The sequence below is a fragment of the Apteryx rowi genome, unplaced genomic scaffold (assembly GCF_003343035.1).
Source record: "Apteryx rowi isolate R43461 unplaced genomic scaffold, aptRow1 scaffold_89, whole genome shotgun sequence".
NCBI lineage: Eukaryota > Metazoa > Chordata > Aves > Apterygiformes > Apterygidae > Apteryx > Apteryx rowi.
Window position 1 is genome coordinate 1,307,115 of NW_020451193.1, and position 19,127 is coordinate 1,326,241.

The window sequence follows — 19,127 nt, forward strand, 5'->3', positions numbered from 1 at the left end:
GATCTAAAAATGATCTTCATCCTTATGCACCCATATATGCGCAGACATGTAAATGAATGCTGTGTGGGTCACGTCATATAAGATGTATAAGCTGCCATAAGCAGTACAATCTTTTCAAAGAAGAAGAAAGGAACCAGTCAATATACATAAGTAGTGTAAGAACAATAAAATAGGTCATTAAGAGACAAAATAACATTGCTGAGGAACAAAAAGTACTGGCTGGTTGGTGAAGCTGTATAGATTTAAAAAGGGCACAACTGAGGAATGAGAAAGTACTGTAAGCAGTTCCAAAAATAGAAACGATGACCTTCATAGTATTGTGTGTCATAAGAAACCAGGCCATGAACTAGTACTGACTTTCACAATGTTTTCAGCATACCAACGGAATAGAAACCCAGAAATTATTGGTAACTAAAACTAAAAATAAACATCTTCTTTAAGCCGCCTTTTCAAAAATCAGCTTTTTTAGCAACCAAAAGAGTTGCTAGACAATCCATCTATAATTAGAAGAGAGTTCCTTACAGATGATGTCTATGGGCTACAGAGAATCTTCATATGGTACTGTATGAGAACAAGTACTGTAGATACCGTAGCTGTACAATCAAAATTCAGTTCAGTATTCAAATCAGTGAATCAGAGAACAACTTTAGCTAAAGAATTTCTAAAGAAGCAGGAGACAGCTCTTAGAGAAAGAGTTAGAATGCATTTTTTTGAAGGGATGGGGAAAAGCAGCCTCTGGTATTTGGAGTTCTGATAGACTCCAAATGGCTGGAACTTACTTTCTAGGTGTAAAATATTATGCTATTCAGGTGTAACTCCTATTGGAAAAGATCTCTTCTATTCAGAGGTGTTTTGGAGTATTGTAAATTGTTTCTAAGTAAAAGGATCATATTTCAACTTTTCATGAGCTCTCGTTGGAACTATTCTTTTAAACAATGGTGGAGTAAAAAATGAATAAGAAATGGAGTCTCACAATACACTTATTGACAGGGAAGACATTTTTTCCCTCAATTTGAGCAATACAGGTACGTGGGAGGGGAAAAGGGATGGTGGGAAGATGATCGATGACTCAAAAGTTCTTAACAAGATATCTTCCCTGGGACTTGCATTCTTAAATCTTTACAAAGTTGAACACTTCATAAATGCAAGCATGAGATATATATTTCATTTGTATCATCTGCGGCTTAATCACATGGTGGTGGGGAGGTTAATAGATTGTCTGCTATATGTGATATCTAACTTTCTAACACACATTGATCTGAGGTGGCTGGATCTTCCTTTTTTCAGATGGACAGCCAATAGCTTTTGAAAAATATAATGATCATTTTATCTCTTTAAATGAGCTATGGATATGAATATGAATATGTGAGTTGTTATTCTTCACTGAAGTCTTCTCTATAAGCTTATAGAGAAGCATAAGCTCTGACCAGCTAAACATTTTGGCAAATGCCGAAATATGGCTGTTTTCCCAKCGCCTGTAAAAGATACAAAATGTACGACTTCAATAATAGAAATTGTGAAAAGGACTTTCTAAAAACCAGCTTTTTGAAACATTTGCTTCAGTACATCTTTCAGAAGTGAACAAGAAAGACAGCACTTTGCAAGGTTGGGGAGTGAATATCGGCTCCTTAAGATACAATGAAAGCACAAGAACTTCAAATCACATGTCAATCTGCAAAACTCTCACAGGCATTTGATATAGAATTGCGTCAAAGGTAAGTGACTCATTCCAAGTATTTGTTAGAAGATATAGCGGAGTTAAAAGAGCTGTTACAACAGACATAATCTGATAACAATTAGCTTGAGAACCCAACTTCAAATTGTTACTGAGTAAGGTTCTGTAATGCTGAAGTTAACTACATGACAGGAAAAAAACCCCAAAGGATAAATAGAACATTTGTGCACTATACTGATGAGACCTCAAACTACAAATGACATTCAGGACAGAAGTACTTTGCAAGCTGCGAAATCACTAGGGCTTCTTTCAAACACTGATTTCTAAAATTTTCCTTTCCAAAAGTGCTATGGAATTGTTTCATGGCTCCACAAATACAAATCAGATGCTTTTTTTTTTTTTTTAAGTGCATTCATAGTGAAGACTAAACTCTTCAAAAGGCCATTGGCAGAATCATCCATTTTCTCAGAGTCAGGTTTAACTTTTGTCTAAACAAGTTGAAAGTAAGTAAGGAGATTCCCATTGCTGAGATTAAATCAAAGTGTTTAGGGTAAAGATGTTTCAACAGATTCACTTCAGTTCCAAAGATGTTTGGATATTGCAAAAGTGCAAAGCCACTGCAATCTCCTGTCTACTATTAGCAAGGGCAGTGTTTAAGGGCAGCCCTAGGGAGGTTAGCATCTTGAAGAAAAAGCAGCTGCAGAGTGCTTGCRTAAATCCTCACTGATTCAGAAGGTCTTTCAATGGCCAAGCCCTCAGCAGATACTCAGTTTCCTTGCCTGATCACACCTCCCAGGCACCGACGTGGAAGGGAAAAATTCTCGCCTGCCCACTCCTGCATATGTATTGCTTTTAGTATGATACATAATCCCAAGCCCAGAGAATGACAAGCAAAAAGGATTTAGGGAAGATTTTTTCCCCCCCTTTTTCCTCAGCATTAGGAGAATTTKAAGCTGGAGGAATTGTTAAGATGACATAAAGTTCAGAGCCCAAATGCTAGTTTGATCAGAGTCCCTATTTGAATAATTTTCAAGAAAGCATAAGGGACACATATACACATTTATCCAAAAGAGCAGAGAATCCGAGAAAAGAAGCTGACTGAACTTTGCAATATTTCTTACCATGATACCAGTGTGAATCAGGATGTAATGCACAGTTTGAGTAACATCAGCTGCATGGATCAAATTGTGATATGGATTTTTGTACTTGCTGTAACCAACCTCAAGAGCTTCGGCAAATGAAATAAGATTGGGAACAGGGATCTGGGGGGAGGAAAAATTAGAATAAAGTTTTTTTTTCTGACAACACTGCAAAGTTAATCATGCAATAAATAAACACAAATTGATGCACTATAGAATTTAGTTACAACAGAGCAACAACAGAGAAATTTAAAACATAAAGGTCTACAATATAATTTGCATCAAGGAATCTTCCGTTAATTCTTGTAGATGCTATACCCCTCTACATATACTATGCACAGCATGTGGTTAGCATACGGGAGACTGCAGAGCTATAATCCAAAAAGTTTTTAAGAAGCTCCTTTCCGTCTATACTAGGAATGCATAGATTGCTTATAGAATAAAGGTTTGACAGATAGGAGTCTAACAATAGGATTATTTATTTTTCTTTGTTGCATTTACCTTCCCGAATGAAGGTTTCCTTGACCCTGATAGTCCACTTTCCCTTCCTCCAGACAATGTATGAAGTAAAGGCACTATCTAGTCCCAACATTTTTTCCATATAATTAAATTACACTTTTCTTAAGAAGTTTTTTTCTTTATTCAAAGGCCCTGAAAGGTAAACAGTGAGACTGAGAATGGGCTTAAGCCCACTGAACCAGTGACATTGCATACTTTCTGATCATGCTGTTAACGTAGCCGTGATGTGATTCTGGCTTCAAGCAATCATAACATTCATGGGAAAAGCTGAGGTCGAGTTACCAGGTAAAGTCAAATTACTCAGGCTGACTGAGGCTGGCTGACACTCTTCAAATGGGGCACAAAGTCTTGCAAAGGAGAGGTTTTGAAACTATAATGAAACTTTCAATGATAAATTTGGCACTTGGATCCAATTTTTCATTCTAGCCTTTCAAAATAGGTTATAAATACTCCATATTTTATTGCGACACCCTGCACATGCCACTGAAAAGCAGCCTTCTCTGTATATATCACCAAAGTTGGTTAGGAGAGGAAGGTTTAGCTGAAACCCTCGCGAAGTTTAAGGCAACAAACTGTAATCTAGTTTGATCCTGAAAAAGTACTTAGGACTAACTACAGTTTTCTGCCTTATTAGGAAGGAAGCACAACAACTTTCTTCCTTGAAGATGAGACACTGATTCAATACTGCTGAGAAAGTAGGCTGTATACAAAAGCTGTTTATTGTCTAATGCTTACAGCATTTAGCTGCTCACTAGCAACCTCCCATCCCAAATTAACTTGACRTGGGTCTATACAGCTTTYGATCTCTTGGGTTGCAGAAACATTTGCATTGCTCTGAGTGAAGTTTCAATTGGTGGAACTGTTGGCATATTACAATATTCGATTTGCCATGTTCTTTGAAATTCTGCACTTCATTGTACAATAAAATATCATTTCAAACATTATGGCTTTCTAATATTTTAAATTTGATGTACTTATTTTTGTATACATATTTTTATTTGCGGCTAGTTTCTGACCTTGAAACGGCTCAAAAGGTCGTATCGGGTAAACAGCTCATACATCATAAATTTCAGACTGTGCTCTCCACTTGCTTCATTTAGGGCAAATACATCAAAAGACCATTTATCAACATCCTGCAGATGAGGGGAAGAGGAAAAGAACATAAAGTTTCCATCTGTTTAAGTAGATTTCCAGCTTTTGGGGTTGTTTTGCTTGCTTGTTTGTTTATCATCCAAGTCTCTCAAACTCTTACTATAGGTAATACATTTATGACTATTTCAATAGAAATGATGAAAAGAGTTGTGCTAGTTATGAAGAAAGTACTTGTAACATCAGCTATGCAACTTTGTACGCTTAGAATCTAAGGCCTTAATCTTTCAAACTAAACTTTCTGCACGCAGAGTTTCTACCGAACTTGGTGGAGCTAATGGGAATACTTGTCCTTTAAACAGGGTATCATGCAATCTCATTAACTGTATAACAACCTGTGAATAATACAACAATGTCTGTCTTTTAGGGGAAAAGGTGACTACCTTCTTTCTCAAGAAATATTGCTTTTTTAATTACATACTCTAACCAGAGGAACTTTACTATTATAAGAGATTGCCTTTTGGGTGAACTATAATGATGCCTTAAATTTACAGCAAATACTGTACTTGTTCCATAAGCTTCAGCTTCTTTTGTTAGCTCTGTCCCAATACTACTTCTCCTTTTTCTTTCCTAAAAAGGAAACAAATGCTGCTCTCCGAGACACTGATTACCGTACAAGTGGGAGCTGATAAAACCATGACTCTCACATTTTAATAAAAATTTCTATACAAATTTTATCCTATTGCTCTAATATCATCTAAATGAAATCATAGCTAAACAGCGAAACAATAAACAGAATCAGCTGCTATGTGTGAATTTTTAACCATTGCATTTCTCTGTTGTGTTAAGTTCTGTACTATTAAAGATGACTAGGGTATGTTCAGCAGCAAAACACACTCATTTCACCCTAAAAGTCACTAAACAGGAGTACATATACATTCAAATTCCACAATGATTAAACTTATTTCACCTTAAATGTTGCCATCGCTTCTGCTGGGTAAGCCAAACCGACCATGTTAGAAGTTCTTCGGTACATCCTAAAAGAATGAATAAAATACTAAGTAATAGCATTCTTTTAAAAATTATTGGAACAATTTCTCTTTTTTTTAATTCATCCTTCATAGCTTGTGAAATAATATTAAGCTATTTAAGGTCTGATCCCAAAGATGACCTAAGTCTTTTTATGAACTTCATGAGAAAAGCCCTTCTGCTGCTGTTTCTTTTTTTTTTTTTTTTTTTAATGTTGGTTACTGCAGCGTTTGCTACATTTTTTTGCAGAAGTTCCCTAGCCATAACGTTTACCCTCAGAATTTACCAAAATCCAGAGGATTTCATTCAAATGTAGAAGAGAGAAATTGCAGAAATTGAAATCTAAATCCTGCCTCAAAGATTTGCTTCAGGCTCATCCCACCACTAAAGGCATTTTCAGCAGAGAGACATTGCAGTTAAATGCACTACTTGCTATAATAAAAAAAACAACTCTCACCTTTCTACAAAAATTCCCGCCTGTACAGCATGTACAATGCTTCGGAATTTGGGCTTTTCTTCAGGTCTTCTCTTCACCATTCCCATTTTCCTCGTGAATGTAGAAGCTAACCAGTCCCGCACTTCCAGYGGGACTGAATCTGACTGGATGTCAGAGAGTTCATCCTCAGTGTCCAAAAGCCTTCTACAAAAAAATAATAAAAAAAATAATTGAGAAGATGGCAGACTTGAGTGTGGACAGCTAACAATTTAATTTTAATAGAAGTAAAGATAGTCTGTAGAACTGACTCAGTGTATTACTAGATGTTTTCTCTGTTAGACATATGAGGCCTCCAGAAAGCTAGGCATGGTGGACATCTGCCCTTTCTCACTCTGCTCACATTCCAGAAGCTAAAAAATATTCAAATGCAAAATATTCAAGCAAAGGCAAATGAGAGAGTTTTCTACAAAGTTGTCACAGCTTTGGAGGATTGAAGTGTAATCAATGAGTTAGAAAACCTTGAGGAAAGGTCAAAAGCTTAGCGACTGACATGAGTGTCTATAGGAAGAGCGGTTGCCACTATAACTAACACCACCAGTGGTTCATCTGATCCGTCTTCCAAAATGACATGAAAAATGTTTTGATACTTACATATAAAATAAATAATATTATATAAAAATGTTAAAATGAATGTGTTTCAATGAATACYCATCATACATGTGCAGGAAATTATTCTAGTGCAATGAAAGTATTAATGAGAATGAATTCCTTCTGTGTAGAGATCTCTAAATCCTGTTGAAGGAAGGGTAACAAAATCATAACAGTAAAGATACCATACAAGATAAAATTACAGCTCCAGCTTTCAAAGTTCTTAATTGTTCAAAGAAACAGAAAAGTTATGTATACTTTTTGAAAAATACAAAAAGTATTTAAAAAGAAACTTCAACAAAATTGCATTGGAGATCAGTTTATTTAGCAGAAACACGTAACTAAATATTCTCTGCATTTCTAAAAGTYCACCACATGTAAACACACAATTTATATCTAGCTATTATTTGCCCGTATCACTCAATTTACTGTGTTTTTCCTAGAACCAAATCCCTTATATATTCAGATAAGAAACTTCCCTTCATGTAATTATGCAAGGAACCCCAGAGTTAGGATGAACTGAACATACATAAAGCCACTATTTTAAAATATTTGAAATAATAGCAACACCAGTTCAATTGCAGACATTATTTGATTACATAGATCTATTTCCCTAGTGAGGTCTTTCCAAAACTGCTTTAACTGGACACAAAGCAGTGATGGACAAAGAGTATTTTTGTGTGTGATTTGCTTATCAGGCAATCTGGTTGTCAAGTTGAAATCGTGGGTCTCTTGAGTGAACAGGATTTCTGGGAAATATATTTGGTGGGAATTGGGTTAACAGCATTTGCGGATGGGTGTATGGGAGAGAAAAAATTCTCTCTTCCCCTTCCATTTTCATGTTGTCATCTCTGCTGTCTTTTCTGTCTTCTCCTAGCATAACTCTGTTAATTCTTCCCACTACTTGTGCACTTGCGCCTCATATTTATTCATCACCTCTTTCACACCTTTCTCTTTCTTCATTTCCCTTCGTCACCATTTCCAAAACCTTGCCTAATCCGGGTCTTCTCTGGCATACAGAGGAAGTGAGTAGAAACACGGACGATGAAAAAAAGCCTGAATACATTATAGTGCAAAGGAATCCCCATGTGAATCTAATACTCTCTGAGAGATTACAGGAAGATGCCTAGTAGGAAGCATGATGCCAGCATTCAAATTTGCCATTCAAATTATTTGTGAACAGTTATTAAAGTATATCTGTGCCCTCTTCTCAGTTTCAGCAGCTTATCTGGCTGGCAGTATATTTTGTGAGATTTGTCAACCGGAGTTTAAAAAAAAAGAAGTCCATAAAACGCCTCCAACAACAGCACTGTTTCCTGAAAGAACGGCAGGGATGCTCCTATTTTTCAGGAACATAAGATTATCAAACTACTAAGGCTCTTTAATGCAGAGTGCAAGAGGAGCAGAATGGACAAGAATTACAAGATTTTTCGGGCAGTGTGGCACAGGCCAGAAGCCAGTAATTTACTCTGAAGGAGCACGATTTGTGTAGAGGTAAGGATTCTGGCAAATATCTTGCAAAGCTGAACTAAGGCTGAGACTAGCCATAGGTCAAGGCCATAAAGTGATTTTATTCCCCAAATTAAGAACTACGTTATACTCCACTTAAATCCCTACTACTCTAACACTGTTATAAAAAAATCCTTGGAGACATCAGTATGTTTATATTTCTGAGGAATATTTGGCATTTGATGTAATTGTTGTATGATCAAGAATAAACCTTATAATCCCTCAAACATATTTTTATAACTGTTCAAGCTGTTGCTCAAAGTGAGAAATGAAAGAAGCATGGCATCAGGCTGTCTGTGAGCACGCACCAGGGATATTCCACATCCCCTGTGCAGCACGAAGAAGAAAATCTGTATCAGTTTGCTACAGCCTGATACAGATTTGCATTTGGGACCAGGTTTTGAGCTTTGCAGATACAAGCACAGTAATTTGAATACAATGTCTAAGGATACAGAGTCAATACATTTTTTTTTGAGCTTTAATGCAGAATGGCATGTGAGCGGGACAATAACCAGCGAGTTTTTAGAGCAGGAGTTTGTGAGGGGCAGAATGACTGGGGAAACAGGGTTTCTGGCAAGTTAGAGAAGGTGATAATGCCCAGAGCATGCAAGGTTTGCGTCCCCTGGTTTTTAAACAAAAAAAGCAGTTTCCTCAAAAGTGAAAATATTTCAAGGGAGGTTTGAACCTGTGAAGCTGCGTGAGTGTACTACTGACTGCTACTATTGGTTAGCACCAAAGCTGTATAAGAAACTGGATTATAAAGAAGTGTTCATTACAAAATGAGGGAGGAGGCGACTATAGAAACCCAAACTTCAGTGAGCTGCGGGAGTATGAATTAAGGTTAGCAMGGTACACTGCATTTTCTCTAATCTTTTTAATCATTCATCTCTAAAGCAGGAAGACTATTCAGTCTGTACATGACAGTTAACAGAATCTCTTTACGAAGACAGAGGAAGGAAAAGAGAATTTTTAAAAAGCGTTTATTTAACCAAATTCTTTTCTTTGTTCAGTTTCCTGCGCTGAGCTTCACACTACAGGAATTTGCATAAGACCACTCCTCTCCAATAGCCAAATAATCTTTATGTGAGAGAGAGGGTTTAAGTGTCTCTGGTTCCCACTCAAATAACTAGGAAAGCAACTGTAACACAGAATTACACTTTAAGTATGATCCTTTGCAAGTATAAGCTGTTATAGATCCCTTGATCAGGACCTTCAACATAAAACCTTAATAACTTCTCATAAAGAATTAGTTTCTTTCAGAAGCCTAACTGAAAGAACATTTAAAGAGAGAAAATGAGGGCTAGTTATTCATCTGATGACTATTTTATACACTTTCCTAACCTTTTGGAGAAACAGGATTCCTGTTACGGAAAATTACTCATGGTATATGCGCTGCTAGAAATGGCCTTTGAATAAACTCACTGATGACTGCCATTATTCAGTAATTACAGTGACAAGGCTCATACGTGGATGTAAACAGCTGGATAGTTAGATGGATCTATAATTTGTCAATAATTTTATTTGGAAAGGGAAATAAGTTAGGCTATATATTGCACTACATAAACTATGGTTAATTGCCACAAATTGTTACAAAAAAAGCAGGAATTATCAACTCTTATTTCATGACGTTACCTTTGGATATTTTATTTATCTACTTATACCTAGATTAAAAATATTTCAATTATATTTCGGTTTCTGTGCTCTGCGCATGTGTGTGTACGTATTACATATATAACTCCTCTGTACTCAGCAAAATACATCTGTCTACTTGTTCACCTTTTATTTACAATTGTGAAAATACTTCTGTAAAATAACCCAGATAAAATGCATTTATACCCTGAGGCATAAAAACATTGAACTGTTTTCATCAGTAATTTTACTTATTATTTACAAAATGCATATATAAAAAAGTTACTAAATGTAACATGAAGAACTCTTCAGCAGAAACATTATCAGAACCGGTACCCATCAACCAGAAGCACTAACTGTATATACGATACAGTAGCTGAAGTTTTCCTTTTCATCCTGTGGGTAGCAGTTTTGAATTTGGATGGGCCACTATTTGTTTTGAGGGCAGTCTTGTCCTTTTTCTTTTCAGCCATTTTGCAGCTCGTCTGTTGACCCCTATTCCATTGATGTAAATCACTAGATGAACTCCATCGGGTAAAGCGCTGCGCTCCGCTCCTACACGGGCGTCCTCCTCACTGTTACTGCTGTAGCCGAGTCCTGGAGCACAGCTGTTATGGGGTCACACTGCTGATGTCAGTGACCACTGCGAAATAATCACTGCTTCGAACACCTACACTACTACCCTTACTGCAAGTATTGGAAAAAAATATTGACCAGAAGTTTAATATTAAAGAACACTTTTATTCCTGAGGAATTGCATTACTGGTATTTTAATTTACAGCTACTTAGAATTGACAACTTTGACAAACTTCAGTAAAATCAGTAGGAAGCTACTGTCTAGTGCAAGTTATTATTGCCCAGATAAATGGTAAGTATAAGTTCTGCACATGGATCAGTTGAAAAGGCTGACGTTTAGATGCGCTGAACTTACCACTTTATGAATCACAGGTGAATAGGTAAATTATTATTATAGGTGATTATTCAGGAAGCCTTTAAATTAGAACAAGGTGGGAAAGTCAAGTAATATTAGAAGACAGGGTCAGAACAAAAACAACCACAGGTAAACCATGGAACTTGCTGCCAACTGTTATATAGTTTTTTTGCAACATTTCTCAATATAAATGTTTACATAGGATCAAAAATGCCATGGGATAAATTCATGAAGAAAATAAGTGACCATAGCTGTCAAACACAAGGCTAGAACTGGTTTAGAAAATATTCAGAGGGGAGTAACTGCAAAATCCATAGCCTCATCTTCAAAAACAACCAAACCAAAGAAAATGGTCAGCATTTACTTTCTATTTTAAAGCTACATAGCTGTTCTCTAAAGTCAGACCTAGAACGAAACTGTACCAAGACAAAWCCCATTCAGCTGGGAGGCCTGAACTTCAACATCCTAGTGGAGTTAAATAAATGTTACTATTTATTACTACCAGGCACATTATTTAATGCTAACAAACAAGCAATAAAGTGCCAACAGAAATTACCTTTTTTTCCCAACACAAAGTCAGAATTTCAGGGTTACAAATGCTTATTTTGCCCATATATCATTGGCCTATTAATCAGAGGAAACATGTGGAGGAGATGCGTGGGAAGGAGAAGGGGAGGCCGGGGTTATTTAATTCTATTCGTTCCATGAGTGGAACTCCCATTGACAGTAGCAGCAATACGTAAGATATGGCCCAAGGCACTTCAGCTTAGCAGTCCATTAATACTGTAGTCAGAATAACTGATAACCTGATCTTGTCATAGTACTGTGCTTTTTGCCAAGAATAATTCTTCAAAATTCAAGGTGTGATAATTTCTAGCTCTCTTTTCTTTTAAATCAGAATTTTAAATATAGTAATGAACTAGGCAGAAGTACATTTCTTTTCCCTTAGGAATATATCAGACGTACTACGGAGAAGAAGAAAAAAAAGAAAAGAAAATGGAAAAAAAAATAGATAATGGTTGAGGGGAAAAAATCCTTCAGTGCTGATCAGTCACGCTTCCTAATGGAGATAGTGAAAGATTTCAAAGAACGTAACACCATGAATTATGGGGGTCAGGGAAGGTTAGAGGAAGGAGGTATTAGCTCTTTACCTATTTAGTCAATTAAGCTAATAATCAATCCCTTAGGAGTAAATTGATTATAGTCCTTTTCTATGTCTAGAACGCTGAAGGTAAAGAATTTACAGTCCAAATGGCCAGTTTACATTTTTATCTACTATTTGTGTTTTACTGTCTCATTATCTTCCTAAATGAGCATTAAGTCACCTCAAAAAGGAATCATATAGTTCACATTTTTGGCAAATAAATACCAAATTGGGCATCCCATTCTACTTGTATAAACCTTAAACTGCTTTTTTTCTTTGGATATTCCTAGATTAGAAAAAAAAAGTTGATTTTGAGTGGGAAATTTGTCTAGTTCCTCCAAAATAAATTACATCATTGACCAAATGGCTCACTATTCTGTGAAAGAAATGCACATTTTTCTTCATGTATAAATGAATGAATTAATCTGTCTGCAGGTGAAGAGATTAGGAATATGTGCTTTTAAAAATTTGAACAAAGGTCTAAATCTCTTTGAAGAAATACATTTTCACTCTGTCAACACTTGCACCAGCAAAGAGATTTGCTGGTGTGAACTTCTCTACTGATGACCTCTGAACGGATAATAGTGCCTGAATTAGCACATCTGCTTCCATAACCAGAGCCCTGCAATCAGTGAAACCACATGATTCACAAAGTCAACTAGATTTTGTGTTCGGCCTGCTGAATGGGAACTGAATGCAAACGGCCCTGTCATGTCAAGCAACACACTCCTGCTGTGAGACGCTAAGCAACAGCAGCTCCACACTGATTTAGCACTAGCTTAGAACCTTGCAACATTTATAGTAAAGTACGGCTTGTGAAAATGAAATAAAATATGGAAAAGATGGAGCCTTCATTGAGTCTCATTCTCATTTAAAATACAGAGAAGCTGCTAAACCTAAACAGATGGCTGTAAGAAAGCGAAAGTGGATCCAAACATAAGGTCCAAACATAAGTATCCTGGCTGATTATTTTTTGGAGCTATTAATTACTACTCTCAGGTGGACCAGCTGATGTGGACTCAGATGCTGTTACAGTATTGGGAAGCTGGAGAACATCAGAGAACTCTGACCACGCTCCTTTTCCGCATTCACAGATGTAACCAAAACTTTGTATTCAGTGCTGCCAGGGAAACTGCCCAAGGACAGGCTACACTGATTGCTCCTCACCTTGTGGAAGCAGGGGATATTTGCATTTAGTTGCTGGRCTGCTGCTACGCTACAACAAAGAATCTTGGTGAGCACCGGCATCTAGTTAAACATTTACCGATTTCCCTTTTCCTGCGACAAAGATGCACATGCGTGTGCTCCTATCGCAAATAGTGCTGCGGTGTGCTGACGTTTCGTGAGATGAAATGAGGCAACTCTCTCTCTTGTGAGTGACGCGATCGCAATTTCCCTTTTGTCCTCAATTTGAAAATATGCTTGTCCCTGCTTTAAATCTGGAGGCAGCAGAAATACTTGGTGCATTACTCGAGCAGTGCACTGGATATTCAATATGGCCCAAGGTGATTATTATAACAGCAGTCACAAAGCTTGGGTTTAATGACCTCCTTTTTCACTAATGTTACACTTAGCAGAATGTATATATATTTTAATCACAACTTTTTCTCAAGAAGGACTGTGTTTAACATTATAATACCACTGAAATCCCTTCAGTATTTCCAGAGCACTCCTGCAAACAAATGACGTATATTGTTATAACACCACTTAGCTTTAATGAGTTTTCCTCTCTGCTTCAAGAACATAACAATAACTTCTATTTGCTGTTTTCTCTTGTTGAATAAAAGACRCTTAAAGCAATTGCTAGTTACATACAATGGATCTACATTATTAAAACAAAGTTTCTTCTAAGGCAAAAGTTCTCAAGAGGTTGAAGCCTTATAAAAAGGCATTATACAGTCTAAAACAAAGTAAAAAATATGTATGGAATTGAAACTGCACAGTCATTTTTAGATAAGACATGTATAACTTCCTGAAATCAAGTCTATTTTCTAAAAAAATTACAGCATATTAAAATGTAAAATAAGATCATAATTGGAATAAAATACTTGGATTTTATCCAGAACAATTTAAAAATGTTCTCCACTGAAAGCTTAATTTTTTTGTTTTATTTTGTTTTGGATTATTTCCTTTTTTTAAATCTTGAAACCTCCATTTGGGTTCCGTTAGCCATATTTCCTTCTCACTTAGACTGAGCAAAGCTGCGTTTACACAGAACAGCACAGCTGTAGTCACACAAGCATCCAGCTGTGTTTATTTCCTATTTGACCTTAAAGATCATTCTTCCACTACCTTGACCCAAGTGTCAGGTAACGACAGAGAAAATTCTGCAAGATTAGTTGGCATTATTTGTAACACCTATGGACAAAACTTGAACTTTTTCCACAGAGGAGATCTGCAGAGGGGTCAGAATTGCAAAAACTTTTCTGAATATTTTCAGCTGACAATGAACCTCTGCTTCAGCTACCAAGGCGCTAGTATTCTTTCAAGGAAGTGTTTAAGGCAGCTTACAATTATCCAGTACCGAGAGATGCAGCAGTCCTAAAAAGTCCCTTTTAATTAAGCTTATTAATTAATGTAGGAAATTTTAAATGGGACAACAGATTAAGCTTATAGGAAAGCAACTCTTCCACACATCTGATTTCTCTGTGCTTTCTGCCTTTCCATCAGCTCAGAACCTGACAAGGGCATCCTGTGGAAACTTCAGGTTTTTTTTTTTTATATGGACTACTGAAAATCACTGTCCCATAACAATTTTTCGTAGTTTTGTAAGGCTGTCCCTACTGTCCAGCTAGTTTCTAAGGAGTCTACTTTCAGCACTCCATAAATAAAATCTGTTGTATTATTTCTCTGCCTTCTCCCCAACCCAACTGGGTGCATTTTTGGAAATAGCATATATGGATATTAGTATGTTTATAGTTATATATCTTTTTTACAAAATATTATCTTATTTTCAGATAAAAAGCTATACTGTAGAGCAACAGAGGATCAGACAGAAGAAAAATTAGAGAACCTGAGAAAGATGCTTTTTACTCTGTTAAAGAGCTTGAATTCTACAGCCCATTTCCAGTAAGACTGTCGTACTCTGTAAATAAAGATTCAAGGGGCTGTCAGTTTATATATACGTGCCTATACTGATACAAACACACACAATTTATAGAAAGATATAGGCCTTTCCGTCAATTCAAAGTAACAATATACAGAAAAAACTGGATATCTCCATCTATTTTACTTTAAGAAGCTGGAACTGATAATTGAAAAAAGCTCAGACTTGCAAAGAGCAAGGTGATTTTGCTAGAGTAATGCCTGAGATTTCTAAGTAGTACAAATGGTTCTCCAGAACTGTGGAAAAGGCCAGGTTCTTCCTTGATCCTTGGCTACACTATTGAACACACCCTGTGAAAAAAATCATACTTTGCTCCCTTTACTGACCTTAGCTTTAAGGGATTTTTTCAGTGAAAAATCAGATTCTTCTGCAAAAAATTAGATGCAATAAATAAATTATATTAAATATTGCTGTGCATCAAGTCAGAGAAGAGCAAAAACTTTATTTAAATATTTTCAAAAAAATCTAATTAAATATTTGGGTAGTCTTCACTATGAAGTCATAATGCCCCTAGGATTAAAAAAAAGTAGAGGGCTCTGAGAGTCTTCCAAACCACTGTAAAGTTATATATGTTTATTTTCATCTGGGCAGCTACATAATCCTGCCATTACGTCCTATGAGGGCAATTAAGATTTGCTCACACTAACAATAATGTACCTGTCGCTGCCGTAGGCTGCGCATTTTCCATTTTCCCCATTTTCCCCGCATATGAAATTTCTGCTTCCTTGTCTTGATGCTCCCACACAGAGCCAATAGGACTGGATTCCTCATTATTACAGCTCTATTCATTTCCACAGAGGTCTCATTTTAGAAACTAAATCTCACATTATTTTCACAGTTGTGGTGCTACTACTCAGAAAGAGCTATGAATAACCCATTTAACTATAATGTTTGAGAGGTGTATGGAAGGAATATTCACCAGTGTTTTATGTCCTTATCCACAGCTGTAAGTTCCTTTTGATTAAAAATCCCATGATTTTTAATGTAATATACTTGCCTAAGCACCGATCACTGATGGTGATAGAGTATTCTGTAAAATAGGCCAGAGAGGATCAAGATTTTCCAATGCTGCCTGAGAATGTGAGCAGTGTTAACAAAACTTACGTTTAGAACCATCACTGGAAACAGAATTTTCTGGCTTCTATTGTGGTGTGCTGTCCAAAGACAAGTTTGTTGATGATACCTTTATATCAGTTTCCCTAAGGAACTGAATCAGTTTAACTGCACATATGACATAAACAAATGTAAATCCACATATCAACCATTGTTTCAAGATAAAAACCAAACTTGATTGACTTAAGCCAATCAACCAAACTGAAACAAATATATTCACAATGGCATTTAGGCTGAACTAACTACTAACAGTTTACAATATTTTATTAAATTTTATGCAGTTTTATCACAAGCTCAGATCCCTTGGAACTCGCACAACAGCGCCTAAATCTCAGGTTCTTCTTTTTTTTTTTCTTCTCTGTTAAGCTTAATCTAGCCAAGTTTGAAACATCTTCATAACAGAAATTACATGAAAGCCTTTTGAAGTCACTGAGAATCAAAATGCTTTTCAAGTTATGCATTTGACTTGGGATCATTAGGGACTCTTCTGAAAGTGTCCCTAAAAGAACTGTATTGTGGTTGATAGGCTGCTCAGGAAGGTCTTTTCCCTAGCCCTGGTTTAGTAATCTTTTATGGAATTGGACATGTGTCAAACGTAAGAGCAAGACACCAGTATAATTGATTCTGCCAACCTATATATATAATCTGTGGCAAAAGGAACATAGGCACCAGCTTCGCTTGCTCTTGTTTCCCTTCTGTTTCCAGACAGGTAGCTTTTATTCTATTGCCCCATGGCAGATGCTTCAAATTATAGACTGGCAATACTTGGTGTGCGACTCTTACATATCAAAGGAAAGGAAACAGGAAAACATTACAGCAGTACTTTAAGCACTGTATCAAATATGTGGATTGTCAAGGAGCGAGGGAGGGAGGGAGGGAGGGATAGAGAGATTCATGAAATAATTACTAAAGTGTCAGACTTAAATTTAATACAGAACCAAGACTAGACATATGCTGCATATTCAAACAATATTGAAGACATTTTGGCAGACATTTTTAGAAGAACGTTCTGCATAGATAGAAAACTTTAAAGGCCAGCATAGTGAAATAAAAAAATCACAAGTTAGTTAGTTAACTTCAGTTACAGTACATAACTTAAAATTCTTTCAAGAAGTCATATACTTAAAACTTGTAATTTCACTGAAGTCAACCCACATCAAAAATACTTGCCAGCAATACTTCCAGTAGCAATAAACATAAACATMAATAAATCATAAACAAAACATCAAACATAAAATAAATCAGCTTTTCATGAATTTTTGGATTTAAGGGCCAAATTATAATACTCTGACTCATCTCCACAAGCACTTAATTCCAAAAAAACTCATTTTGTTCAATGATATAGTTCTCAGCATGATTATCATGTGGCCTTTGGCAGGGGTGGAAAAACCCTTCAGAAAAATTCTGATGACTTTATACTGTGCACATTTGACCGTTGAGGTAGACGAGAACTAAGCAAATTCTCTAGATGGCAGTTACATTTGACCTTTAGAATCTTTTGCTTTAATCTTGTCACTAAGGGACCTAAAAACCACATACTATTCTCCTGATTTGTGGAGAACTACAGCTAATGTTAGTTAGAATTGCATGCAAAGATCAAGTTTCATAAATGTGACTCCCAACATCCTTTCCTCCCACCCCACCTCCCCCAACGTACCTGGTTTCATCAATATAAACTGCTTCTAGCACAGATGCTGCATATTCAATATTCTTTTTCAAATCCACCACATTAATGTCACCCTTCTCCAGCTGCTTTACCAAGCATCTTAGTCTGCAAAAAAGAAAATAAAAATACCAGTGCATTGCTTGTATCAAATTTTAGTAACTGCATTTTCTATTTGAAATGTTGGAAGCAATACAATAGCTGCCGTAGGAGCAAGAGACCTTCATTGCATCTCTTGTCCTTTTTCAAAAAAAAACTTTTCAGAACACACATAACAGCTGTAAAAGTGCACAGCTGGTCAATGTTAAATCTGTGGTGTGTATTAAGAAAAGGCATATGCATTTCAGTAAGTCAGAGAGGACTCAATAATTACCATCAGACTTATTTTACATTTATTTGTGATACTACTRTGATGTCTGAGTGAGTCTCTAATTTTGATTAAATAATTAAAAAAAAATTGCAAGATGTCTTGCTATAATTGTTCTATGCTTGGAAGGTCTATTGCATTCATTTTCATGTCTTTAATTTTTATTTATGCTTGCAGTACATTTTTTCTGCAGAAGTTATATTTCTTATTAGCATGAGCTAATGTGGAGCTCCGTTGCTCCTGTGTTTACAGAAAAGTCATCATTACACCAGATGAAAGGTGGTGCCTACAGCATTTGAAAAATCCAAATATTTTTCCAAGTGTGCTTTTGCTTTTAGTTTTGAGAGCATTGTTTTACATTACAAACATGGATACACCCAAAAGAGATTTTGTAATGCATCAGCTGAAGTCTCTGTAGTAATAAACTTATACAGATAAACTATCTGAACACCAGATTGTTCTTCCTAAACTCTTTGATGAGAGGAACACTTCTGACCCTGCTGTATTTAACCATATAGAGCACTCACAATACTGTAGTGAAATGAAAATCTTATCAGTAACTGTATAGGTTTATGACTAATTGAATGCTTAAAGAGGTTGGGAGATTTTCTTCTTTCTGTGTTGTATCTCCAAGTTGAAACGAAACAGTTTTCTATTATGTAAAACAAAGATTTTTTTTTCATTGAAGATACTACATCATTACTTTAACATAATTTTCATGAAATAATTTTTTTTACACTTATGAAATATGGCAAAAATGTGTGAAACAAGTATTTGGTTAAAAAGTGGATTGAAATTGGGAGTCAGCAGTAGCTGATTTTACTTTCAGATAAAACCATATTTATGACACACAAAAAAGCAATTACATATATAAATATATATAAAATACAAAACCAGAGATAAGTAATAATAAATAAAATTTTTAAATGATGGCAATCTGATGCCCATTTACTTTTAGTGGTCATACACAATGTTTGATTGCACCCGATTAAAACGTATGAAAAGAAAATACGGTGGTATTTCAAACAAATCTCTCATAAGCTTGCAAAATACTGTTCCACCACAAAAAAAAAACACCTTCATGTTTTTTCTGTATATTTATTTCCACCTAAGCATAATTATGTCCAAGC

At 36.0% G+C, this 19,127-nt stretch overlaps 1 protein-coding gene across 1 annotated transcript in view; it reads right to left on the reverse strand.

Annotated features, from left to right (window-relative positions):
- Positions 1–19,127, reverse strand: part of PDE1A (phosphodiesterase 1A) — a 73,469-nt gene that overhangs the window by 34,097 nt on the left and 20,245 nt on the right. Inside the window, exons 2-6 of the mRNA XM_026090980.1 lie at positions 17,625–17,738; positions 5,909–6,091; positions 5,393–5,459; positions 4,350–4,466; positions 2,797–2,937 (exon numbers count right to left, since the gene is read on the reverse strand). Coding sequence (XP_025946765.1) covers positions 2,797–2,937; positions 4,350–4,466; positions 5,393–5,459; positions 5,909–6,091; positions 17,625–17,738 — 622 coding nt within the window. The remainder of the gene's footprint in view (positions 1–2,796; positions 2,938–4,349; positions 4,467–5,392; positions 5,460–5,908; positions 6,092–17,624; positions 17,739–19,127) is intronic.